The 27,210-nt window shown below is 43.5% G+C and overlaps 2 protein-coding genes across 3 annotated transcripts; one reads left to right on the top strand and one right to left on the bottom strand.

The window, feature by feature from the left end:
* Positions 1–618: 618 nt before the first annotated feature.
* On the bottom strand, positions 619–24,083 carry LOC115544273 (M1-specific T cell receptor beta chain). The gene is made up of 9 exons (XM_030357135.1): positions 22,176–24,083; positions 21,585–21,884; positions 16,656–16,995; positions 13,373–13,447; positions 5,537–5,601; positions 2,408–2,755; positions 1,930–1,962; positions 1,473–1,600; positions 619–993 (listed from the first exon to the last, which is right to left on the bottom strand). The coding sequence occupies exons 1-9, from the start codon at positions 22,228–22,230 to the stop codon at positions 982–984; spliced, it is 1,356 nt and encodes a 451-aa protein (XP_030212995.1). The 5' UTR covers positions 22,231–24,083; the 3' UTR covers positions 619–981.
* LOC115544052 (uncharacterized) lies at positions 7,831–16,026 on the top strand. Of its 2 annotated transcripts, none has more exons than XM_030356823.1 (2): positions 7,831–8,321; positions 8,408–16,026. In XM_030356823.1, the coding sequence occupies exon 2, from the start codon at positions 9,350–9,352 to the stop codon at positions 13,394–13,396; it is 4,047 nt and encodes a 1,348-aa protein (XP_030212683.1). In that variant the 5' UTR covers positions 7,831–8,321; positions 8,408–9,349; the 3' UTR covers positions 13,397–16,026. The 2 variants fall into 2 exon arrangements, 1 of the variants encoding a protein (XP_030212683.1); XR_003976792.1 differs by lacking the exon at positions 7,831–8,321 and having other exon boundaries at positions 9,324–15,871; positions 15,958–16,023.
* Positions 24,084–27,210: the final 3,127 nt, after the last annotated feature.

Here is a 27,210-nt window from a genome sequence, read left to right as displayed (position 1 = left end):
CAGGTGTCTGGGTCGTGGTGGGGAGGCAGGAAGCTGCCGAACTTTGACATTTCTCGCTTGTAAGGAGGATGTGGGGCACCACATCCTGTATCACCTCCTCCTCCTCCTCCTCCTCCATCATCAGCTCCTCTTCTGCTGGCAGTCTCGCTCTGGATACAAGAGCATTTGTAGTTCTCTGATGTGTTTTGTTGATCATTTTCTATGTTGCTGATGATTGTGTATGTCTTGGTACGTAGTAAGGCGTCTGGTGGACCAACCCTTGAGATAATTGAGATGTGTTTGTAATAATTAACTGGTTGGAGTGTTTTGGGTTTTAAGAAAGTGTTTTAGGTGATTTAGTAGGACTACATCAGCCTGTCAAACATTATTTATATTACAGTACATAAATATCCCTCTTCTTTGAATCTTACCCAATCCTAAATCTCTTAAATGTCAGACATTTAAGAGATTAAAAGTGTGTGAAGACATTGACCTTTAGCATTGACCTTTAGCGAACAGCTTTGTCTTATACTAGTAGAATATATAAATCTACGTGAGTAACTCAACACTTTAACTTTAGTTAATTCTCTCATCTCATCTCACCAACTTTTATTACAAACTAGCGAGAACAAAACCACAGCCATTTCAACCTTATCGACTTTATTACAGAAAGAAACATTGGGTTTTATGAAAACAAATACAAATCATGCAAGAACATACATTCTAATGAGACAATAGCATCATGGATTTCAGCAAAAGTGATTATCATTATTAATATTCCTTCTTATAATTATTTTAGCGTCCCAATCATTTCATCAGCGATCTTCAAAGTGATGAGAAACTGAGACGAAGCGGGCTGATGCCTGGATGTAGAACACAGCGTGGCTCTCCAGAGTGCAACCTAATGTGTTTATATCCTCAGATGGCATGTTTCACATCACCAAGGCAACAACGGAGAAAATGGTCAGCTGGAGCCGTCACCTCCCTTGGACCGCCGCTGTCTCACTTCTTAGCCTGGGGGACGAGACGGGACAAGACACAAGTTGAGCCACGGACGTCCTGACCAGACGCCCCCTTCAGCCTTCACTCGAGTGCTGCTTCAAGGTTCACGTTTATTTTCACGGGCACATTGATCTGCTTGAATATCGTGCTAGCTCAACAGTGCAAACAAGTCAGACACAAAATGTAACATTATTCACAAGAAAGGTGTGTACATGCGTGCCATCTACTGTATATATATATGTGTCTTGCTATCATAAGTGTAAATGTAAAGTGGCAAATGGCAACTCACAGTGTAACCAATTGTGCATGCGAGGGTTTGAAGTAGAGATGCTAAACAGACTTACCTACAAACTATTTGGACAAACAAGTCAACATGCTCTAACCTTTATGAAATATGTGCCACAGCATTGTAAACCCAAAACACTTGTTCATAACTTGTTCATAACCACATCATTGCTACATGCTAGCTTTGTGTCGCACGTAAAACGTACCGTAGCGTGCGATCGTCCGATGCCGAGTTTCCAAGCCAGTATCGTGACAAAGACTCCGTAGACGATGTTCTTGACGATCATTACGATGTAGGACAGTTTGGCCGTCTGGGTGACCTTAACGAATTCCTCTGTGGGCAAAACAAAGCAGAACTTCAAATTAACAGCGTGTTGGGGTTTAGGTTCAGGTACTGTTCTGTTGAGACACAGTTGGGATGAAGTGAAAACTACAGTAAATGTGGAAAGTAAATATTAAATATACCGGATTAACATCGAATAAAAGATATGTATAGATATATACAGGATGTTCACAAATAATAAGTAATATAAGATATGTAGTATATTTTCAGTCTGAGTGACCGTAATCAACAGGAGCCTATACAGGTAAAGTAAGTGCCTGTACATGGGTCCTTTCTGTAAGTTAGTGCTGTGTGGTTTTACTGGGAGTCAGAACTGGTACCTCTGGTCATGGCGTCCGTCTGGGTCCCATTGACTGGAAAGATGGAGTAGAACACGTATTATTACACTGGTTTCCTACCAATTAAATCAACGTTTGTTCGTCATTGATCCCCAGGATCTGCCGAAACCTGTCAGTCACCTGTGAGTCACCTGTCAGTCACCTGTCAGTCACCTGTCAGTCAGCTGACAATCAGCTGTGGCTCTCCTAAAGCTAGATGTCGTAGCGGCTACTGCTCCTAAACAAAGTGTTATACTATAATAACTTACTATAATAAAGTAGTGTTATACTTTTTATTGACTGTTCAGTCATTAAGCAGACCCCTTTATCCAATTTGAAGTCCAATTAGTCTATATATTCTATACAAATATATGGTACGGGACTCCTAAGGGTCATTCATGTTCAGTAGTGCTACTGTGACCCCATAAACCAGTTCTGGTGTAATGGACTCTTAAGGGTCATTCTGGGTGCTGTACTGTACCATCACCGCTCCCATAAACCTCGGCCGAGGTGTTGAAGGTGTCTGTCCCGTTGAAGAAGCTGACATTGCAGGTGAAGATGGTGCCCTCTGTGTACCACTCCCGGGCCTCCACCCGGAGCCGGCTGGTGATCTGGTATTTGTCGCCCACACGCAGGGCGGGGTGGTCACTGGCCACGCCCTTAGTGACCGACTGGCCGTTCACAGTCCAGGACACGCCGACGTGGTCCGGGTAGAAGCCTGACGCCACGCACACCAGGGTCTTCTTCAGCTGCTTCTTCCGGTCCCGGCACTCCTTCTCAGAGGGCGGCAGGACCACCACCGTGGGCGGGGAGATGTTACACAACGGTTCTATGGGGACAGAGGGACGCCGTCAGACCGTCTGACATGCGGGGTGACCAGCCTCCGCATCCCTTTGACCGACTTGCCTCCCATACTAGTTATGATTGTGCACATGACAGGTACCCCCTGGTGGGGCCTGCATGTGGGACCGGCCCTGGCCGATAAACGTGGTACGTTGGTGTACATTAGGTGGATTAAGGAGCCTAATTGTGGCAGGGGACCCAAGTCGGATGTTAACAGAGCGAGGCCACTCTGCGTGTGATTCGTTACATTTACATTTAGGGCATTTAGCAGACATATTTATCCGAAGAGACTTACAATAATTGCATTTGTCAGAAGAAAGAAAAACAACAATATATCGCTGTTGGTACATTAAGGATGTTCATAGAACCAAGTGCCAAGCTTTAACAATTGTTACGTTACACTTTATCCCATTGTAATCTGTTACATATTTTTTAGTTAATTAGCTTTTTCATTAGAACCATTTTTTTTGCAATATTAACACGTCCTTAATTTAGACCAACACTTTTTTGCTAAATGACTATTAGCCTTACTAAGCAAAGCCAGTGTTCGCTTTTGCTGCTTGTTAAAAAAACAATTAGCTATATTACCTATCTATTATTAATTTCTCATATATCATGGAAACACTTATATTAATTTTGCTATTAGTAAATATTAACTTTGTTTCTTCATTTAAATTATTGCTTTTCCCTCCATTGTTTTTGTCAATACTAACCAACATAATGCTGTCTCTGCAAACAAGTTATTCCTTACCTAGTACCGTGAGTCGTGTGCCTCTACCAGACAGCAGGCTCGGAGTTCAGTTACAGAACAACCAGGCCATGCGAATCAATCAAACTTTAATGGTTGTGTAGCCTAGCCTACAGTAGAAACAGTGTACAGTTTATTTAAAACATTTAACCTGGTTGTGTAGACCTACACAACACACTTCATCACGAATACGACTTTTAACCACCAAAATGGTCTCGGTGGACGTATTTCTCTTTTATATATATATATTTACATGTATTTAACATGCGCCATTAGAGAATTAATATGCATTACGAATTACATACGATATTTTTACTGCGTATATCCTTACCTAAAACGGTGAGTTTTGTCCCCTTTCCGAAGTATGCCTCGGACTGGGAGCACAGCCGCTCACTGAGCGGTTAAAACTTGTTGTTCTCCGGGCACCGGGCCAACATGCACCGCCACAGCCTTTACAGTCTGGGAGCGGATAAAACTGACTCCAAGTCCGTGTTCTCAGGGCACTGGGCCAACACACCGCTTGGATCAAGATTTTCCTTTTATGAATCCGAATCCTAACTCACCGTTTTCGAACATTCTATACACATAAACAATGAATTATTTTTTTTAAATATTTGATTCGATCTTTTTTTAATAGTAGCCTACCGATGAACAAAACGTCTACACCATGACTCCTACGAGATAAAGAGCTCTGGAGGACACATTTCTTACCTAAAACGGTTAATTTCGTTCCAGCTCCAAAGTAGGCTTCCGAGTTTGAGCACAGAGGATTTCCACCGTAACATAACCCTGTCTCCACCTTGCCTCCACATCACCGGCTCCACCTCACCTCCACCTCGAACGGGAGAACCCTCTCCTTTGGTAGTTTATTCATTCTTATCGCTATGCGTTCAAGTGAACGCTTTACACACTAACGTCGAGTCTCAACCCTCCGCATAGGCTATATTAATGAAAGAATTGGTTATTTCATTTTATTTAATTTAAGTCATAAAAAAATGGTCTTTCTTTCATTTGAAAACTCGGCAGTTTGCCTTTGGCTTGACGCACTATCCGACCGAAAAGGTTGGGGAGTCCGTTGAACTTCTAATTTGCACGTTTCAGGTTAATCTATCTATTTCAATCAGTACAAGTAAAAAACAACATTAGATGTCTCACCTATGACCGTTAACCTGGTTCCTCCACCAAAGTGTGCCTCGTTAAAACCACCGGCACAGTGCACAAGAACAACCAATAAACCCAAGACCCAGCTGGGCTCACTGTTTTAATGCCTTTAACCCCTTCTCCTGAGATATCTGCTCTAAAGCGATCCTACCCCTTTTCTTTATAGAGACAGGCCTACTAACACATTATTTCCACAGATTAGTTAACCAGACTCACACAAGGTAAATGTTTCATTCACAGGTCAAGTGCATTCAATGCATACCGAAAATTGAAATAACGTTAGGACTTACCCAGAACAGTGAGTTTTGTTCCCTTGCCGAAATAGGCCTCATAATTGGCACAGTGCAACAGCTTAATGGCAATAAGTAGGTACCGTACGAAGCAGGACAACTATAGAGTTCTTTGACTGCTCCCCTTTACATTTTACCTATGTGTCTTAAGTTGTAGGCCTACATCTTTTCTTTATCATTCTCTTACCCAAAACGGTCAGCTTGGTTCCTTTTCCGAAATATGCTTCACTTGAATCATCACAGTGCAGAAATGGCAGGTATAATCTGCTCAAACTTTCCCCAACCGCGATACTCACACTATATCGAATACTGGCATACGGTTTTCATGCCGAGGCTGTAGAAAGTGTCAGTCTTAGCATTTCATATTTAGAGAACGGAATATTTACCTAAGACGGTCAGCTTGGTTCCTTTGCCAAAGAAGGCTGGTTCAGTGTTGGTCACAGTGTTATCGATTCTTCCCAAAACCCAGATCTCCCAGATCGGTCTGTATTAGAACGACTCGGCTCTATTCGCGGTCAAACGCTTGTTGTCAGCTGGTCATAGCGATGGATTTTGAGCGTGGACTTACCCAGGACCGTGAGTTTCGTCCCTTTTCCAAAGTAGGCCTCGTTTCCAGTGTCACACTGGTCTGCTCTTGTACCAAAAAGCCATCAAACTTTCCGAATTCATCCCCAAGGTAGACACCACATCCCTAGATGTATTTGGTGTATGGACGAAACACGCATGCGTGCTGCGAAGTTTGATCAACTAGGGCGAATTACGCACACAAATGGAATCGATTGGCATCAGAAAAACCGGAACAAAATCTATTTTAACGTCTTCAATGTTCCTCATGGTTTGTATAGAGAAGCACCCGGGAAGCCATGGCGTCGACTTTACCTCCATTGTTGGTTTTTTTTCCTTGAGATGCAGCGGGTTGTGCGGTGGCACAGTGCGTGTGAACGGCGGGAGGTTTTTGTACGGCGCCTCTATGGGGATGTATCACCGTGGCCCCCTGTCCCCACGGTGAAACATCATCATACAAAAACATCAGCGCTCCCCGCGCACGCCCTCCCCATATCTCCCCCGAGCATCAGCAGCAGCAGCATGTGGTGCGGGTTGTCTTAGCTCATGCAGAAACAGCGCAAACGGCTGTACCCCGCACGTGCTGCTCTGCACGAGCTAAGAAAAGCCGCCGGCGCCAGGAATAGCAGGCGCGAGGCGTCAGATGAAAAGTTCTCTTTGTGTTCTGTTGTGTGTTTGTTTGTGTCGTTTTTCCTTTGTTGTGGATGATGACACGGTGGATGTGGACACCTTTGGTTACGTCTCTCTCCACCTGCCGCCTTTTTATAGCAGATTTCGTCATGGTGACGTGGTCTGTCGCTCACACACGCACGCACGCACGCAATTTAGAATAAAATGATCGTTTTCATTTTTTCATTTTAGTTTATTCAACCCCGGAAAACACATTGAGGGAAATAATCCTTCTTTTGCAACGGTGCCGAGGGAAATATAAAAATAAAGTAGATAAGATAATAAAGTAAAGTAAAACAATACAATGGATATAAAAACATTAGCAATTACAGTCAATGCAGGATAATTCTGTTGGAAGGGAGATGAGATTAATTAATTCTCTGTAAAACACAAACACACAACATCAAGTATTGTTGGAGTTTGTTCCAAATGGAAGGTGTTTTGTATGTAGTCTGCCTTCCCTAATCCAGTGTTTACATGGGGCTGACATAAGGAAATTATACATTTCTTCATAATTATCTTTTAATTATAAAAAATATAAAAAATGTTGGAGTGAAATAACTTGAAAATCAGCACATCTTGAAATATAAAATGGTTTGATTTGATTATTTTATGAATTTTCTATATCTGTCTAATAACCAATGCTTGGGTTATGCAAATTATTATTATATACGAGGTTATAATATTGAAAAAGTTCGCGAAAAAGCACGTAATTTGAGTGAGAAATAAGGAAAAAAAGTTTGTTAAAACATGACCTTCCCCTCAAATAATCCTATCAAAGAATGATGACTTCAGTTGTGCTTTAATTTTGTATCTTTATTGTCATTATAGATTAAGGACGTTTTTTGCAGGCATGTGCTGGAATCCTTTGCATTTTGTTACCTTTCAATTCTGTAACAGTCGTTTTCTTCTATACTAGTCACGTGTCACACGCTGTGTCTGCCACAGAGGTCAGTGTTTGACACTTAAAATGACCCTTTCTCCGCCAAATGCTTCAATTCTATTATTTTGGAGGAGCAAGTCATCTAAAAATGGGTGTAACATTTCAAATTCTATTTGGTTTCGATTTGTCGCTAGACTTGCTTGGTCTGATAGGTTCATCATAAATTGGACATAAAACGAGCGAGGCAGGCTCCTTAGCCTATACATATCGTAAAATGTATTTAATCTTGACAGTACTTCATCTTCCTCACAGTCTTCTTTCTTGCCTCATCACCTAACCTCCATGATCTTATCCTCCCCTCAACATACTTTATCTTGGCAATCTTGGCAAGCTGATCTTATTACACCTGTACCCTAACCTAATTGGACCTTACTTGTCAGTATCACATTTCAGAATTAATTATTCCAACAGCAATTCTTCCTTGTGGGGACAGAATGCCAGGATAAAGTATATGAGTGGGGGGCCTAGCCCCAAGGAAGCTACAGAGGCATAGGAAGAATAAAAAAAGAGCGGAGCAGAGTAAAAATTGTAATATCGTAGATGTTCATTCTGCTGCGTTTTAGGGTGACCTGGTGGAGATTGTACATTTATTCTGGAGTGTAGATAGAAAATGAAATAGATAGATAAATCTATCTATTTATCTATCTATCCAACACATTTTATATTGTTAACAGTTTATTGTCAGAAAAGCACAGACCTTTTGTAACAGTGTAACCTCATTATCTCCCCACCACTGGGTTCATTCCCTCATGGTGGCCTAGCGGTGGTGGAGCCATCATTTGAGTCATCCTAATCCTCATTGTAGCTGTTGCTGAAAGAGTACTTTAAATAGGGTACATGTCATATTATATAAATGCTTTAAATATGTGTAAATAAATAAATATTAATAAATAAGTTCATGATGAGCAAGGTTATAAAATATGATTACAAATGTGTGATTGTTCATCTCCTGGAGAGAACGTATGTGTATTTTGTTAATTGTGTTGCAAGGCGGAACAATTGTTGTAATGTTACGCCCCCCACGGACTGATAAGAGGAGAGAACATGCAAGAAAGTTGGAGCCATAAGCACGTTGTCTTCAGCTCCTCAAAAGATTTACAAGTTAAATGCACTGTATGATAAGAAACTTCAAGCAAACCTCTGTTAGAACCTCTTTTCGTTACAAGCAGCCAACGAGGTATTGTATTTTTGTAATTTCATTTCTTTATTAGTGTTTATTGATGCAAACCGTTATCTGACGTACTGTATTGTACTGTGTTTAAGTTCTCACGGCGTGGATGGTGTGTACAGCAAGAAGAAAGGCATCAATAAACGCCCGTTTTCCAAAAAGAACTGTTCCTGTGTTGCCGTGTATTCGAAAGGAGTTACAGTGAGAACTCGACTGCCTTCGCGGGTAGGAGAGACACGGGACCATATGGTGGAAGAAGACGATAGAAGCAAGTTCAACGAACATTGATAGCTAAGTTTCCATTCATGCTAGCGCATCTCGAAGACGAAGATTAGCCTGCCTGTCAATCAAGTCGATTTCCAGGACAAAGAAGCCCCGCCAAAGCCAAGTGGTGGGAGAAGAAGTTTCTGGAATTCACAAGGACTCAGGTTATCACTTTGCAAACGGTGCCTAGTATGAAGGTTTCAAACTAGTATTATGTTCATTTGCTGATATTGTCGAACTGTATGTGTTTAACTGCAAATTAGTCCAACTGCAGACCAAGAAGGCTTTTAGTTTCAAACGGTGCAACAGCATAATTCAAAAGAAAGATTTTGTAATTTCAGTTCATTCTGCCAGGTGTAAAAGGCATTCTTAAGTTAAAGCAAGATTGGCATATTTCTGTTAATTAAGCCAGCTTAATAAGGCATCTTTGAGTTTGGTCAAGATTTATACATTTTCTGTTTACTAAGCAAAGGGCATTTTAAGTTGAATTTATAAGTCTATGGGAGACTCAATGTACATATAAACCCCAAATTAAGTAATAATCAAAATAGGCCCAAGTAACTTCCTCTTTATTAAGAGCTTTCTGCACAAACCTTTAGGAAGCATTTGCAGAATTAACAAGTAAACAGTAGGCTGTTCAAGTAAAACATAGCCTAGGCTAAATAGGCCTAATTTAAGTGACTAGGTATTTTCAACTCATATAAAACTACTTCCAAATTAGTTTAATTAATCTTCTCAACACATTGTCAATTGACAAGCCTCATTATTTCAATATGTCTGATTCAAGCACAAAGGTTACAGATTCAAACATAAATGTTACAGAACCAAACACAGATATTATAGAACAGATCACAAGCTCACATATTACTGAACAACACACAGACTCACTAGCTCAGCCCGAGGTTGATGCCCAAGCTGTAGAAGGAGAAGACACTGTGCGAAGAAGCAAAAGAACTCGAACCTTGACGGAAAAGGGGAAAGAGCTCCAAGAAGAAAATTCAAAAGGCGTACATCGCAGATACAGACTTGCCTATGAGAAATGGAAGTGTAATGCGAAGCTAGCTAAAGAATGGTTGAGTGATGAAATCTCAGATGAAGAATTAAACAAGTTGATTGACGATCTACAATCCACATGCACAGATGTTAAGACAACATATGAAGAACTCCGTCAAATACAAGCTCCTGATGCAGACGTGCGACGCAAAGTGGATGCATGTGTAGCTATGTCCGAATTCATGATTAAAAGAGCACAACAACTCATTGATGGTGACGCTGCATTGAATGAGGAACAATGGCCAGACGTCGGCTCCATTCTCAATTCATCAAGTCCATCATTAAAGTCTCTATACCTCCGTTCAGAACACAACACTCATTCGAGCAATCATTCAGTCAAGAGAGATGAGGCTGTAGCAGAAGCAGCTGCTGCCAAAGAAGTTTTGTCAGTGCTAGAGGAGCAGGACAAGGAAGTCACTGAACTTCAAAGACTGGAGGCTGAATCGCTAGCCAGACAACAGGCAATACAAAATCAGCTCCGAAAGCTTGAGCGCTTAGAAGAAGTAAAAAAGCTGAATGCAGCCAAGGCCCGAGTCAAGGTGTACGATGAACTCAGTGACAAGTCCGAAGTAGTTAGTCTACCACATGATGTCAAATTGCCATATAAGTTACAAACCCACAAAGCATCAAGTCCTGCATTCATTCCTCAACAAGCTCAAGTACAAAGTCATTATCATCCCGACGTTCAATTAGTCGCACAAGTCTCACCAAAAGGGCAGGCACAAGGTCCTGATCTAGCAACTGCTCTCGCTGAAGCCATGAGTGCTAATCGTCTCCCAACACCTGAACCTACAGTATACACGGGAGATCCCATAAAGTACAACGACTGGAAATTATCATTTCAAATACTAATTGACCGAAAAGGCATTCCAAAAAATGAGAAACTCTACTACTTGAGAAAGTATCTAAGCGGTGCTGCGAAGAAAGCTGTCGAGGGACTCTTCCTGATCGGCACAGAGGCAGCGTACGACACTGCATGGAAGCTGCTAGAGAAGCGCTTTGGAGACCCTTTCGTAATCGGGAAGTCCTTCAGAGACAAGCTGCATGCGTGGCCAAAGGTAAACTATAAAGACGGATGCGAACTCAGAGAACTTGCAGATTTCCTCCAGAGCTGTGAGGCCGCAATACCTCATATTAAGACGCTAGAGATTCTCAATGACTGCACTGAAAGTCAGAAGATCTTGTCAAAGCTCCCAGACTGGCTTGTGTCGAGATGGAATCGTAAAGCAATGGAAGCAAGACAAGCAAAAGCTGAATATCCTCCTTTCAAAGAGTTGGTGAACTTCTTATCAAAGGAAGCGGATCTGGCGTGTGACCCAATATCCTCTGTCCAAGCACTCAAGAATACACAGAATGAGAAACCAAGGCAGACAAGGACTGAAACCATAAAGGCAAAAACATTGTCGACAAATACAACACAGAACACTGTCTCTTGTGTCTTCTGCAAGAAGTCTGGACACCGGCTGGAGAAGTGTTTTAAGTTTGTCGAAAAGACAGTCCCAGATCGCATCAAATTTGTACAAGAAGAAAAACTTTGCTTCGGCTGTCTAAAGACCGGTCACCACTCCAGAAATTGTGAGGATAAGAGCAAGTGTGATACATGTCGACGAAGACATCCAACATGCTTGCATGACGACAACTTCCAAAAGAGTTCTCAAGCAAAGAAAGTGGAGAGCGACTCAAATAAAGCCAGAGGAACAGAGCAAACCCCTGCAACTGCCACTGCAACCACCAATAGAGTTGCCCAAGGCAATCAAGGCTCACACACATCCTCAATAGTACCAGTCTGGGTGTCCTCCACAAAACAGCCTGACCATGAGATCTTAACATATGCATTGCTGGATACGCAGAGTGACACGACATTCATCCTTGACCAAGTTGCTCAAGAGCTCAACACGAAGAAAGAGAATGTCTGTCTGCGGCTTTCCACAATGTCTTCAGTTTCTACAGTCATACCCTGTCAAAAACTGTACAACCTTCACGTGAGAGGCTACAACATTGACAAAATGATTTCACTACCACCTCTCTTTTCACGCGAGTTCATTCCTGCTGAGAGGTCGCACATTCCCACCTCAGAGACAGCTAAAAAATGGCCTCATCTTGAACCATTGGTCGACAAGATTCCTCCACCATTGGACTGCCAAGTCGGCCTACTTATAGGCTACAACTGCCATCAAGCTCTTCTTCCCAGAGAAATCCTATGCGGAGAAGAAGGCCATCCATATGGTCAACGGACCGACCTTGGATGGAGCATTGTAGGCTGTTCCAAGCCAGCTACTGAGTATGAAGATGCAATAGGTCTGAGCCATAGGGTCATTGTACGACAAGTGACTCCTGCTGCACAACCTCTAAGTCGGCTCAAAGAAGAAGTACACTTCGTCTGCAGAAATCAGGTCAAAGAGCTGAATCCGTCTGAAATCATCAAGGCACTTGAAATGGATTTCACAGACCAGTCAACAGACGACAATCCAGTCTCTCAAGACGATCTTCTCTTCATGTCAAGAGTGAAAGAGGGGATAAGACAAAAAGAAGATGGGCACTATGAACTACCACTTCCGTTCAAGAAAGAGAAACCCAGTCTGCCAAGTAACGAAAGATGTGCAGTTAACAGATTAGCAGCACTGGAGAGACGACTAAGAAAGAACGAACAATACTACAATGACTATGTTCTATTCATGAATGACATCATTGCTCGTGGAGACGCTGTCAAAGTCCCAGAGTCTGAACTCCACAAGCAACCAGCATGGTATATTCCGCACCACGGAGTCTACCACCCTCACAAACCAGGGAAGATACGCGTAGTCTTCGACTGTTCTGCACGTTTCCAAGATACATCGCTCAATGATCACCTCTTAACTGGACCAGACCTGACGAACACTTTGGTCGGTGTGCTGATCCGATTCAGGAAGGGCCCAATCGCCATAATGTGTGACATTGAGAAGATGTTTCATCAATTCCACGTGGCAAGAGAACACCAGGACTACTTGAGGTTCCTCTGGTGGGACAAAGGCGATATGAACTCTAAACCCTCGGTGTACAGGATGCGCGTGCACTTGTTTGGGGCAGCTTCATCACCCGGCTGCTCCAACTTTGCCCTCAAGCACCTTGCCGCACAAGGCCGCGGCCACTACAATGAAGAGGCGATAAGGTTCATCCAGAGAAGTTTTTACGTTGATGATGGCCTAACAAGTGTTTCCACAACCACAGAGGCAATCAGCCTGATCAAAGAATCAAGAGCCCTATGCAGAACGGGAAACTTGAGACTACACAAGTTTGTGTCAAACAGTAAGGATGTGATCAACTCAGTGCCACCAACAGAATGTACTCAAGTCAAGGATCAAGACATAGCACTAGGAGAACACATCGAACGAGCCCTCGGTGTCCAGTGGTGTGTTGAAGCAGACGAGTTCCAATTCAGAATCATCGTGAAGGACAAACCACTCACTAGAAGAGGAGTGCTCTCAACTATCGCCTCTGTCTTCGACCCACTTGGCTTTGTGGCGCCATTCATACTGCTCGGTAAGCAGATTCTTCAAACACTGTGCAGCGAGAAGGTAACCTGGGACGAAGCGCTTCCAGAACACGTTCGCCCACGGTGGGAGTCATGGCTGAGAGACTTACCTGAGCTGGCATCTTTGAAAATCCCAAGAAGTTACTCACCTGAAGAATTCGGGAAGACTTCAAAGTATGAACTACACAACTTTTCAGACGCAAGTTGCATAGGCTACGGTGCCTGCTCGTACCTTCGAGTCACAAGTGAAACCTGACAGGTCAGCTGTTCACTCATCATGGGAAAGTCGAGGGTCGCCCCCACGAAACTGACCACAATCCCAAGACTTGAACTATCATCTGCAGTCACCTCTGTGCGCAGTGGTGACTCCATCAGAGGAGAGCTGGAAATAGAAGCTCTGCCAGAGTACTACTGGACTGATTCAAAGGTAGTACTAGGCTATGTGAATAATGATGCCAAGAGATTCCATACATTCGTTGCGAACCGCATACAGCGAATCAAATCAAGTACCGACTCTGCACAATGGCACCATGTCAGCTCCGAAGACAACCCAGCAGACCTGGCGTCTAGAGGAGCCAGTGCAGCCCAATTGAAGGACTCTTGTTGGTTGAAGGGACCAGACTTCCTTTGGCAACCCAATCTGTCAATTAAAGAACCAATAGTAGAAATGGATGATGCTGACCCAGAACTGCGGAAAGCCTATGTTCATACTGTCAAAGTCGAAATCAAAAACCCATTGCTCAGCCATCTAAGTAAGTTCTCAGACTGGTCAAGAGCTGTGAAGGCTGTCGCTAGACTAAAGAAATACATCAGGAAACGTAGTGGAGGTCAAGTAGGGACCGGCGAAACTACAAACCTGGAAGAGAGACGCGAAGCAGAGCTGTTCATCATCAAGCTTACACAAGAGGAAGCCTTTGCTGATGAACTAAAGAAAATCAAATGCAACGGAGCTGAAAAACTCTGCAAGCGCAACAAGCTCTACCGACTGAACGCCTACCTTGATGTGAATGATATCCTCAGGGTGGGAGGACGGTTGTCTCAGTCAGCTCTGCACCACGATGTGAAGCATCCAGCAATACTGCCACGGAAAGCACACGTGTCAGACCTGATTGTCAAGTATCACCATGAACGTGTACACCACCAAGGAAGAGGGATGACAATGAACGAGATACGCGCAAATGGCATATGGATTCTTGGATGCGGAAGTGTCGTCTCCTCTCACATCTACAAGTGCGTCCCATGCAGAAAGTATAGGAGAACCACAGAAGTTCAACAAATGGCAGATCTCCCAGAAGAGAGAACTCTGACAAGTCCTCCATTTACCTACTGCGGACTCGACTGCTTTGGTCCATTCCTTGTGAAAGAAGGAAGAAAAGAACTTAAACGATATGGGTTGATCTTTACCTGCTTATGCTCTAGAGCAGTGCATATAGAGACCCTAGACGACATGACCACTGATGCGTTCATTAACGCCCTCAGAACACTCATAGCCATCAGAGGCCCTGTGCGACAACTGAGGTGTGATCAGGGGACAAATTTTATGGGTGCTAGAAGAGAGTTTGCAGAGCTACTCAAGGGCATGGATCAAGAGCGCCAAAGGGAAATCGGTTGTGAATTCATTGTGAACATCCCATCAGCAAGTCATATGGGTGGAGTCTGGGAGCGCCAAATTCGAACAATTAGAAGCATCCTGACGACCATGTTCGACAAGTGGGCAAACAGACTTGACACCACAAGCTTGAAGACGCTCATGTACGAAACGATGGCCATTATCAACAGCCGACCTTTGAGTGTTGAACATCTCCACGACCCAACAGCTCCAGAGCCTCTTACGCCAAACCATATTCTCACCATGAAATCTGCAGTCATACTGCCACCTCCTGGACAGTTCTGTAAAGAGGATCTGTATCTGCACAAGAGATGGAGAAAGGTGCAGTTCTTGGCGAATGAATTCTGGCAAAGATGGAAGCGAGAATATCTGCTGAACCAACAACAACGTCAGAAATGGCACGGACCATCAAGGAACTCACAAGTGAACGACATTGTGATCCTCAAGGACGAGTGCGCCCCAAGAAATGAATGGAAGCTCGCAAGAGTAATCGAAGCTCAGCCTGGAAGAGATGGCAAAGTGCGCAAGCTGAAGCTGGTGCTCAGTGAGACTTCTGTCGACAAGGGCAAACCTCACACAAGACTGATTCATTTAGAAAGACCTATTCACAAAATAGTAACGCTAGTAGAAGCCGTTTAGGACGCACACACACACACAGGCTACACACACAGTCATGCACACACGCACACAGATACTTAAAACTGGTGAAGATAAAAGGGAGAAATCCCACATCTCAGGTGTAGAGTGTAGCTGTTGCTGAAAGAGTACTTTAAATAGGGTACATGTCATATTATATAAATGCTTTAAATATGTGTAAATAAATAAATATTAATAAATAAGTTCATGATGAGCAAGGTTATAAAATATGATTACAAATGTGTGATTGTTCATCTCCTGGAGAGAACGTATGTGTATTTTGTTAATTGTGTTGCAAGGCGGAACAATTGTTGTAATGTTACGCCCCCCACGGACTGATAAGAGGAGAGAACATGCAAGAAAGTTGGAGCCATAAGCACGTTGTCTTCAGCTCCTCAAAAGATTTACAAGTTAAATGCACTGTATGATAAGAAACTTCAAGCAAACCTCTGTTAGAACCTCTTTTCGTTACAAGCAGCCAACGAGGTATTGTATTTTTGTAATTTCATTTCTTTATTAGTGTTTATTGATGCAAACCGTTATCTGACGTACTGTATTGTACTGTGTTTAAGTTCTCACGGCGTGGATGGTGTGTACAGCAAGAAGAAAGGCATCAATAAACGCCCGTTTTCCAAAAAGAACTGTTCCTGTGTTGCCGTGTATTCGAAAGGAGTTACACTCATGGTGCGCCTTGTCCCCTGCTGGGGTTAAGCTACCTTCCCAGGGGACGGCCGTGACATAACGCCACAGGCACCATATTCTCAAGGCCTGTTCTTTATCTCTTTGGTTGTAGGCCTGTAGGTTCTAAGTCTGTCCGTTTTCTTGTCACATTGTCAGTGACGTGACGACGTCAGCCAAGTCACTGATGATTATGATGTCTTCTTTGCTTTTCAGTGGGATGTCCTCCTCACTTGTTGCTTAGAGTCAAGAGCTAATGTTCGTATCGCAACCACGGCCTGTATGATGTGTGTATAGTTATTTTAGTTCTTGTGTTTATAATTCCTTTAGGCCTGTTAACATCGGCCCATGGACAACAGATGCAAAATAGCCATTTTGGCTAATTCTGGTACATTTTTCATGTTTATTAATTTGCACTGTCCATGTCTAACTAAACCTTCAATAATAAATAATGATAACAACTGCACTGTTATGAGAACGCTTGCATTGCATATTCACCAATCGGCCTGACAGTTGGCTATCTCGACTTCTATCAAAACCACGAGGTCTCCCGGCGCCCTCGACATCTGTGATACCCGCTCCTCCACAGCGCTATGAACGCAGCCCAGCGACGGTATGTGTACGCCTGCTGCACCCAGGCGTGTCGCGGTGATAGGCTGCGCAGTAGAACGTCCCGCTGTCGTTCACCTGCAACTCGCTTATTCCCAGCGAGAAGCGGTTCTGGTTTGTGTCCAGAGTGGCTTTGAAGCGACCCCGACTGGTGTCGTATTCTTGGATGATGAACTCGATGGGATCACCGTAGACGTGCTGTCGGTACCAGAGCATGGTGTAGCTCGACATGTCGGACGCCAGACTGCAGGTGAGCGTGATGGCAGCGCCCGGCTGGAGGGTCAGATCCCCGGGTTGAACGGGCACCGGGACGGCAGCCAGACCTGCATTGGTCAAGAAGGGGCTCTCTCGTTTGTTATTCATTCACACACAAAAAAGGATGGAATCCAGTACAAGCCTGTGTCTCCTATGTACTATTGAGGGTGAGTAAGAAAGTATTTAATAACAAAAACATTCAATGTAATTCTCCATTATGATGTCTATCCATGAGCCCTGCCCTTCAATGACAAAACTCACCTAAAAAGAATAAACTGAACAGATGAAGAGCTGTGACTAGCATGCTGCCGATATGGCTGACGGCAGCAGAGTGTGGCCACACCTTACTCGGTTCAACATATGAGGCACGACCGCCACCACTGAGGCTGTAGGAAATACTCCTTCAGACCAGGGGTTCTCACCCTGGTCATCTCACGTCCATGACCGTAGCCAGCTATGAGCTCACCGCAATTCGTTAGACGTAAAAATTAAAGTACAGCTGTATACAAAATCAGCGGTTGAGAACTTCTCCGACATGACGTGAGAAAATGCTTAATTCTGTTGAGACTTGTCACTTTGTGTCCGCCATGTGTGACATTTGTTTGTGCTTGTGCGTGCCCCCCCCCCCCCTCCACATAACTGAACCCCTGCAAATGAAGCCAGGACCTCACTATATTTCTAACCCTGGCTACGCCCCTGAGGGATATGGCTATTGGCCTTCTTTGAGATTGAAAGCAATATTTCCAAGTGTAAAAGTGTGTAACATTTCAAATTCTATTTGGTTTCGATTTGTTGCTAGACTTGTTTCGTCTGATAGGTTCATAATAAATGGGACATAAATTGAGCGAGGCAGGCTCCTTAGCATATGGGGGTAGAGGGGTTATGGTAAGGAGTTAGGAGGGGGCTAGAGGAAGGGTCAAAGTTCAGAGAGATGACCCTGGACCACCAGCCTACCACGGCTGTCACCAGGGCTGTAGTGGTCAAATTAGAGGTGGGTAAACTATGATTTTTTTGATCAGACCGAACTCGACACAATGCAACGCAACGCAAAGTGTTGCGACTCTGTAAGGCTAGCCTGGCTATATTCCATTATGTTATCAATTAAAGTCATATTAAATCAATCAATGACAGTCAATGAATGTGTTTGTAGTTTATTCAAGTTATTCAAATTTCAACAGTAAAGAAAAGTATGTGTAGATTAAGAACTATCTATCTATGGCATGTGTGTATGTGTGTGTATTAGTATGCATGCTTTTCACAGTAGTACCCAGAGGGCCTCCTTGTCCTCCACGTCAGGTCCTGCCTTGCAGGGGCGTGTTCTGGAGTTCATGGCTCCCCTGTGCTTCACCAGCCAGGACTTCACATACGTGTTGGATTGAACTTTGTGGTGGCTGAGTGGTGGGCCATTCAGTTGAATAAACATCAAGGACGAAACTGTGACCAAGTGCAGACTGCATCTCAGGGGGCACACTATGATGTTCATTAAGCTGAACCCCCTCTCACACTCAGCAGTGCTAACTGGAATGAGATGGTCGATATTCAGGAGTGGTGCAAGGTTTTCTGGAATGATGCTTGAGTTATCCTTAAAATCCCTATAGCCTTCAAGAATTTCATCAAGTCTGAACCTTTGGGCAAGTTGTTTCAACTTGGATTCCCAATACTAATCCTCTAGGGAACAGGCCAGTTTGCTGGGAAAATAATGTTAAAGAAAATAAATAATAAAATAAAAATATTTATAATATATAAAATACAAATATTTATAAATATTTTTATTTTTATTGGTTTAACCGCCAACCGCCCGAATTTAATTAAAATATATTTTTTTGTCGCGTCATCCGCCCGATCCACGGTTCAGCCGCGGAGTCCACGGCTGCAACCGCCAACCTCGCATCTCCAAATTGAGGCTTTAACATAGCGACCAAGCTATAGCGAAGTTGATACGCCGAAACCGGAGTTTAATATGGATAGTAAAACTCTGACTGACTTTCACTCATTTTGACGTGGGCAGTACACGGATAGCATGACTACGCATTGGCCAATCTGAATGCTCGTAGTCACTTAATAGTTCGTCAAGTAAAATTGATTTATAAAATCACAAAAACAACAACTGTGAATTGATCATCTTCAGTCTTACTTTGTACTTGAGGCCTTTTTCGGGCATCTGTTGGAGTGGGAGCACTCGAAGGTCTCTTCAAAAATCGCCTGATATCCATGGCTAATTAATGGCAGGTAGGCACTGGCAGGCATGATAATCCACAACGCGTAGGGCCATGTGTTTAGATACTTCCTGTTTACATATTTTCCTGGATCCTGATTGGTGTCGCTGCCGCAGCCGCAAGGCACTGATTGGAGGGTCACAGACCATAATAGCATAGGCCTACAGCGCAGATGAAAATGATTCAGATTACAGCGTTTATTTGTTCAACAATATGAAACCTTGTCTTAGGTGTTTTAAAATGATGCTGAATTTATTTCCGATTATTCCAACGGCAGAATACAAGGCACAGGGAACTTTGAGGTGCGTAAACGCTATTTAGAGGTGCGTAAACGCTATTTCCTAAATTCCAGAGGTGCGTAAACGGCGTTTACGTGCGTTTACCCTCCACTACAGCCCTGGCTGTCACCCGAGACCCAACACCAGATCCATGGATCTCAACACAGGGAAGAAACAAAGACAAATGGCACCGTGCAGAAACCCCACAAAGACCAGACCAGGAGCAGAGAACCAGTCCAAAACCAGAAGCCAACATCAGGACCAAAGCCCAAGACCATGATGACACAGGAACCAGAGGTAAACCCACCTCCCTGGGGTGCAGAAGTAGGGGTCCTCTCCTCCAAAAGACATCCTCTCCTCCAAATTGTTTTCAGACGACACACAGACCCTCCTACAGAACAAGTTGTTTTCATGGAGAATAAGACACACCCTCCCTAGTACTGCTCATCATCAAAGGGGAAAGAGCAGTCAGGCTGCATTTTAATTTCTCAGGGTGTTTTGGCAAGGGAGCTGTATCAAACCACATCACCGTGTACTGGCAGCGCAGAAATACACTGCCGAGTCGGACTCCGCTGCCTCTGTAAGAACTAGCGTTCCTTGAAGGACGCTTTCTCTTGTAATCTTGAACTGCTCTTCAAACCGATCCTCGTAGGTCTGAGTGGACGACTCGTAACCAAACCCAATGAGGGTCAGGGACGGGCTGTCGTCTTTGCGTTGGTACCAGTACATTAATAGATAACTGCTCTCGTCATGGCTGCAGTCAATCTGGATCCCTTTGGCACCTTTTCTGACTATTTTAGCGGATGATTGCTGAAAGATAACACTGTGAACTTCATCTGCGAAAGGAAAATTGTAATTGTTAGTTATTTTATTAGCTAACAAATTTAAATAAGTAAAACGCAAACTTCAAAATTTCTTTGCTTTAATTGATTTGAGATAAATTATTGTATATCGAAATAAGTCTTACGTGTAAAACAGAAAACAAGAATCCCAAGGCTGCATATAAATTGAAACATACTGCAAAGTCCTTCAAGAGATCTTAAAAGACAATATTCTATGAAGTTCAACTCTTGTCATATAACGTTCATAATCCTCAGTGTCACTGAACATGCTATGCTATGTTTCACCAGGGTACGCTAGGCCCAAAAACAGGGGCTTGAAAGAAAGTCGATCTTTCTACTCTTTGGCCCTGCTCTAGTCTCCTCCTCCCTCGACCGGCATCACATGTACTGAAACCTGCCTTGCTCAAAGACGCTTGTTCTGACCAGAATGATGTGTACATAGCAGACTCAATCAATCAGGGTGTAGGCGTATAAATTATTTATATTGACTTGATCCTTGCATTTCTTCTTAGTAGTCAAAGACAACAGTATTCAAAGTCATATTTTGATTTTAAAGAGACAGAAGTGGCCAATGGAAAATCGATACAGTGAACAAAACAGATAAGGAGTCGTACAGTTTGGATTTGAGCTTTTTTTTTGAGCTTTGATGAAAGGACAGATCGGTTTCGAGTGAGCACGCACATCAAACCACATCACTGTGTACTGGCAGCGCAGAAATACTCCCCAGAGTCTTTTGCCTCTGCCTTTCGACGTACCAGCGCTCCTTTCAGTCGGCTCTCCCTCTTCAACTCAAATTGATCTTTGAACTCTTTTTCGTAGTTGGGGTCGTTGCCAAAGTAGCTGTAGCCTATTAGACTCAAATTGTTGCTCTCTGGTCTTCGCTGGTACCATAACATGACATCGAGAGCATCGTCGTCGTGTTGACATTTAATCTCCGCCTGGGTGTTTTCCGGAAGTATTATGGGATGGGATGGCACAAATGTCACACAGTCTAACACACCTGTGAACAGAAAAGCAGAGGGACAGATGATGTTCATTTAAAGTCCAAGACAAAACTGTAATGATTGACATTTGACATTTTGGCAGACTCATGAGAGAGATTATACCCAGAAGTCGAAGCAAAGTCAGGAGTACACCAACGACTGTAAAAGACATCCTGTCCTCCATGTTGTTTTCAGACATACAGACCCTCCTTCAGAACAAGTCTGTTTCATGAAGACTAAGACACACCCTCCGCTGCGTAGTACTGTTCATCATCGACTCGATAGACAGAGGAGCGTTTTAGTGCGCACACGGTTCAAAACCACATCACTGTGCTCACCAGCAGCGCAGAAGTACACTGCCGTGTGCGTCACGTTTGCCTCCCGAACCGCCAGGGATCCGCTCTGCCTGTCGTCCATTTTGATCTCAAACTGCTCTTTGATGCCGTCCTCATAGTTTGATGTAGTGGCTCCATAGTTATAACCCAGCAAGACCAAGGGACCCGAGCCCTGTTTCTGCTGGTACCACAGCATCACAGGCCGAGAGCTGTCGTCATGGCTACAGTTGATCACGACCTCTGCCTTCTCGTCCGGTACTATCTTGGGACCGGACTCCTGAAACTCGATGCCTTTGACCTCGACTGTGGATGGAATGAGGAGGAAGTGGAGCATAAGTTAGAGAAGTCACATTTGCATTACATTGAGTCGTTTTAGCCCACGCTTTCATCCAAAGCGACTTTAAGATGAGGCTGTGATCAATGAAACGCTAACCCTTGAGGGAGTGTAGATAGCTGAAGGAATAATAAAGCAAGGATTACAACAACAAGATACAGTACGTGTACATTGAACAAATGCCTAGTACTGCATCCATTGATAGCTTAAATTGAAACTATGTATTTTTAGTTATAAAAATAGGAAACATAGCAACTTACACAGACAGAGAATGAAGATAATTCCTATCTCATGCATTACATGGCTGACAATCATTTCTGACTGGAAGATGGAGGCTTGAGCTTGATCTGTGATATCAACAAAATATAGGCTAGATGTTTTTCATCGGTTGGTGTTGGTGTAGGTGTAGTCTGTCTGGGAGGGGGGAGGGGGGGGGGGCAGTAGATTTTGATTCTCTGAATAGTGTTTTGCCTCCACCTATCGGATAAAATTACCCAGCTTCCAATATTACAGTAGACCTACACTAGCAGCTGCATTTAGCCTGAAATCCTATCTGATCAAATATCTACCCTGTTGGTTGTCATAGCGACCAGAACTGTTGGCTGGGTGGGATAAAGATGAAATGATTGTGGACTTTTGCAGAATTCTTTCCTTCTATCCCATTTACTTTTGTTCTCACATTTTCAATATTGTATATCCTGGTCTTCTAATTATTGGTTTGGGTTGCAGGCATAATTAATTTAAGAAAATTTGCTTGTCACAGATGAAATGTATTATTTATTCATCATGGTTCATACCTCCTGAAAAAGCCCATTAACATAGCATGTACGGTATGCATTGGCCCACAGATTTAGATCCGAATTGTCATAAAATATTTATAAATATATGTTATTTAGACTGAGAGGTGGCCAGGAAAAAGGAGAAAGTCAGAGTGCAAGTAGTTCGGATTCATGTTGATCTGAAATGCAGAAATGCATGAAGGCAGAGAAGTAAAGAATTCCTGCGATGCATGACGTATGTTAGTATGGATGACGTCTCCCCCAACATCCAAGCCCAGCACAGTATGCAGCACAATCAACATATTATCGAAATTATCTAATTTATTCGTTGATTTATGACGAAAGAACAATACGCTTGTGTTTCATAATGCGCCATTTAACACTATTGGTGTTTTTGTACAAGGAAGCGGACACTTTGCACCATCGTGCAGTTTGGAGCAGCAGTAGTAGACGCCGCTGTCCTCGACGCTCAGATTTCCAATCATCAAATTAATCTTGCCTTTTGCATTCCCACTAAGGACGAATCTATGCTCAAACTGCGGCTCGGTGTTGATGATTTCCGCATAGACGTAACCTACTAAAACCAATGGTTCACCAAACTTCCTCAGTCGATACCAGAATAGATAGAAGACTGCGTCGTCGTCGTGGCTGCAGGTGAGGGTCACCGTCTCACCCGGCGACCCCACCGTTGACCGTCTCTGGAATAGGTCAGTTGGAAAACCTGGGTGAAATAAACTGGCTGGGAACGAGGTGGACGTATTAGTCGAATACACACGAGATGAATAGCATCAACAATATTCAAATGTTGATCACCAAGATACACAACAGGTGCACAAGCAAAATTAACCAAAAGCTAACGGTGCTTTCAGTCCCAGGCTAAAGCTAGCTCTGCTAAATGAAAAAATACTAATACAAAATAAGGATTATATAAACAAAATGTCTAAAAGACATAGGCCTAGACGTTAGACGTTTATAATCCACATTTGTGTCTCAACAGTTCTGTGTTTTTTTACCTACCTGCCACTAACAGTAAATAGAAAAAGGAGAACATGGTCTCATCTTTCATCACCGTGCGTATCATTTGAGAGACTTGGAATAATGACGTGACATGAAATCGATGCGTGTTTCAGATGCCCGCCCCAAATGGACAGCTATATGCCTACGTCTACCACCTGCAAGTTTCACTTCCGAAAATTATGCCAAATTTGTATAAAGATTAGAAATATGTAAACCAGGACTTTAAAAAATAAAAAAATATTAGAAAGAGGTAGTCAAATATACTGCATTTAGAAAAAAAATTGATGCTCCTGCTTCACAAGTGCGTTAGTCAAATAATATATCCTATAATATAGCAGTCCTTTAATAGTCCTGTAGTGGAGCAGTAAAACACACACACACACACACACACACACACACACACACACACACACACACACACACACACACACACACACACACACACACACACACACACACACACACACACACACACACACACACACACACACACACACACACTTGCAAAAATGACTAGAATAAATCCAGAACTTGAAAACAAACACAAACTAACAAACAAAATGGAAGACATTGGCGAATAAATATCCCCTCTAGTAGCCTGCATCCATTTATTTAACGGTCTCATTGTGGTGGTTAGGTGCAGGTGTGTGGTGTGTGTGTGTGTGTGTGTGTGTGTGTGTGTGTGTGTGTGTGTGTGTGTGTGTGTGTGTGTGTGTGTGTGTGTGTGTGTGTGTGTATGACAACTAGATCAGATGACAGCGTTTTTGTGACAGGCGCTCTTCCAAGAAGACGCACCGTGCATACTTGCTGCACAGAAGTATTGTGCGGTATCGGACTGATGGACCTGGGTGATCGTCAAATTGACATCGGCCTTAGCGTCGCCCGTGATGCCAAACCGGGCGTTGAACCCCAACTCCATCTGCGCGGTGTTGTGGTAAATCCTCCCGACCATGACCATGTGACGTCCCGTCCCTTGGACGGTCCAGTGCTGGAACCAGAACACGTAGGGGTAGTCGGAGTCTCCATGGCGACAGTGGAGGGTGACATTCCCAAGATCTCGTGCGGTCAGGAGATGTCTAGGGGACTGGTTAATGTCGAGGGACGAGAGAACAAACTCTGGATGTTGTTGTCGAGGAAGAAGAAGAATAAGCAGAAGAAGAAAAATAAGAACACAATATTAAATATGTCACATCTAAGGTGAAAGAGCTAAAGGTGCTACCTTGTTCTGTTACCAGCAGCAGCAGCAGAATAAAACGTATAAAAGCTGCTGACATGTTGAAAGCAAAACAACCAACTACATTCAAGACGCCTCGGAATCCACTCTGATTCTGGAGGGAGGAGACTCTAGTTATTCTGTGTGAATGTGTTCCTGCTGCCCCCTGCTGTGGTGTTGCAGTTTCACATGCTAACCACTATCCCTTACCTAACTAGTCTGACCCCAACTCTAGCCCTTATCCATACAAGGCCTGAAGACCTAACCCGTAACTCAAGCACTAACTCATCCTGCCATAGACCTAACCCATAACTGTGGCCCTAAATAATCCTACCCTAGACCTAACTCAAAGTGGGTTTGTGTTCCTATATATACTTTGATGTTAATGACAAAAAAAAGTCACAAACATTCAGTGCTTTATCGAACATGCTGGGTAAACGCAGTCTGTGTGTCTTCCCCTGTGCATCATGCTACACTACATCAATAAGTGGCCTACAAGGAGTTATCAGAATGGCAATACTCAGAAGAGATAACTTATCCTGCAATAACAAAAACAACATAGTACTAAAACAGTAACATTAACAACAAAGTACGACCACATCATCAACCAAAAGGAACCCCAGCACTGCACTGACTCTACACGTCGTTAGAGTTTCTGAAGAAAGACAGTGGCCACCTGGCATGGTTTTCTTGTGCTGATTCTGTTGGCGATACTAGCTGCTCAACTGACACAAAGTCAAGCTACTAAAAAGGAGAGAGCCTCATTTGAGGGGCTCACCCATTGGCTGACAACGGGATCAAAGTTGCCTTGGATGAACTTAAATGAACCCATGCACGCCCATGTTAGGGAATGGAGGTTAACACCGTCATGCAGTTTGCTCGACTTGTATCCTCCAAATGTACCCCTCCACACTCCTCCTCCCCTTCCCAGATTCAACACATCAGCAGGAAACAGGGTTTTTACCCTCTCTTGTGGTAACTCTGAGGGTTTTTGTAGCAGCGTACGTTGGTTCTTCATCACTGTGCATTCTGGCTGCACAGTAATACTCTCCCGTGTCCTCCGGGCTCCTCGGCTTCAACAGCTCCAGTCTAGACCACTTCTCTCCATCCCCGTCAACGGAGAAGTAGCCTGTAAAGTTAGCCTCGACGGTCGGCTGCTTGTAAGAGACATACGCGATAAGATTCAGCCGGTTGCTTCCTTGCGAGCGCCGGTACCAGAGGATGGTGTCGTAGCTTGGGATTTGATGCTTGCAGGACAGGTTTACTCTGCTGCTGTTCTGCTCTTCCAGCACGGCTGCTGGAGTCTGGTCCACCTGGTGCTGTTGGGACGCTGCCAAACGAGAAGATCCATGAAGTTATACCTCACACTGAAGAAGCTAGACTACACAGACGACTCTGTAAATAATTTACAGAAGGCTAACCCATTTGGGAATGTATCTTGTATATTTGCATGCCTTGCCTTCACTAATAAATGTAGACTTAAATCCATCTTTAGAGTGTGAATTGATCTTATGTGATTTCAAACTCCAAGTCTATTTTCTCTCCCCTCCAACCCCCAGAAACACCTCACATACTAAGGGGTATTGCTTTGGCGAGGAATCACGATAAGTGAGCCAAGTGAACGATACCTTTAATCAAGATGACGTTCATGGTAATTATGTTGAGTAGCAGAGTTCTCATGCTGTCCGTCTTTCCTGTACCTAGGGTTACAACGTCCTTCTGTCTGCGCTGAGCTCACTAGTGCTGCAGGTTCACAGGATATGGAAAGATCACAAGATGCTAACAGGGTTGCTTTACAGAGGTTTCAAGGGTCCAACCTCAATGTCTGTAGTCTACCTGTAGGCTTCCTTGAATGATGTTTTGGTTCATGATTATGAAAGGGAAAATAAGAAAAAATTGTAAATAAGTAATTCCGAGATTCAGACGGGTCGTTTAATTCCAAATTCATCATTGTGCATCCAGGAGGGGAGTATGCTGTGTTATAAGGTGAACGGATGAACCTTTGTCATTATTATAGTGTCTATATTGTTAATAACGACGCTGAAGTTGGCATCCGATTCGCAGCATCCGATTCGGCTTGAAATCCACTTAGAATCTTCAAATCGGTCCTGATTGAAAACCACTACACCTAGACTCTTCAAATCTGGACTACATTATCACAGTGAGGCTATAAATTATGTAAAACATAGTTTCAGATTTGTGAAACCTTTACCCTATTTGTGAAAATGCAATACAGGCTTATTTGAATGCTTTTTAGGGGTCCAGACCGCATTGCATTTTCACAAA

The sequence above is a fragment of the Gadus morhua genome, chromosome 5 (assembly GCF_902167405.1).
Source record: "Gadus morhua chromosome 5, gadMor3.0, whole genome shotgun sequence".
NCBI classification, from domain to species: domain Eukaryota; kingdom Metazoa; phylum Chordata; class Actinopteri; order Gadiformes; family Gadidae; genus Gadus; species Gadus morhua.
Note: the sequence above shows the minus strand (reverse complement) of the source record. Positions and strands in the feature narration are given on the sequence as shown.

What these genes read in the sequence shown, in the direction of transcription:
- LOC115544273 (XM_030357135.1), bottom strand. Translation starts at nt 22,230, where the DNA reads ATGATTGTCAGCCATGTAATGCATGAGATAGGAATTATCTTCATTCTC. An exon ending in GTTTCACTTGTGACTCGAAG is followed by an intron (nt 5,602 to 13,372) that starts GTACGAGCAGGC and finishes TTTTGGTACAAG; the next exon opens with AGCAGACCAGTGTGACACTG. An exon ending in GACGGACGCCATGACCAGAG is followed by an intron (nt 1,601 to 1,929) that starts GTACCAGTTCTG and finishes TTTTGCCCACAG; the next exon opens with AGGAATTCGTTAAGGTCACC.
- LOC115544052 (XM_030356823.1), top strand. Translation starts at nt 9,350, where the DNA reads ATGTCTGATTCAAGCACAAAGGTTACAGATTCAAACATAAATGTTACA.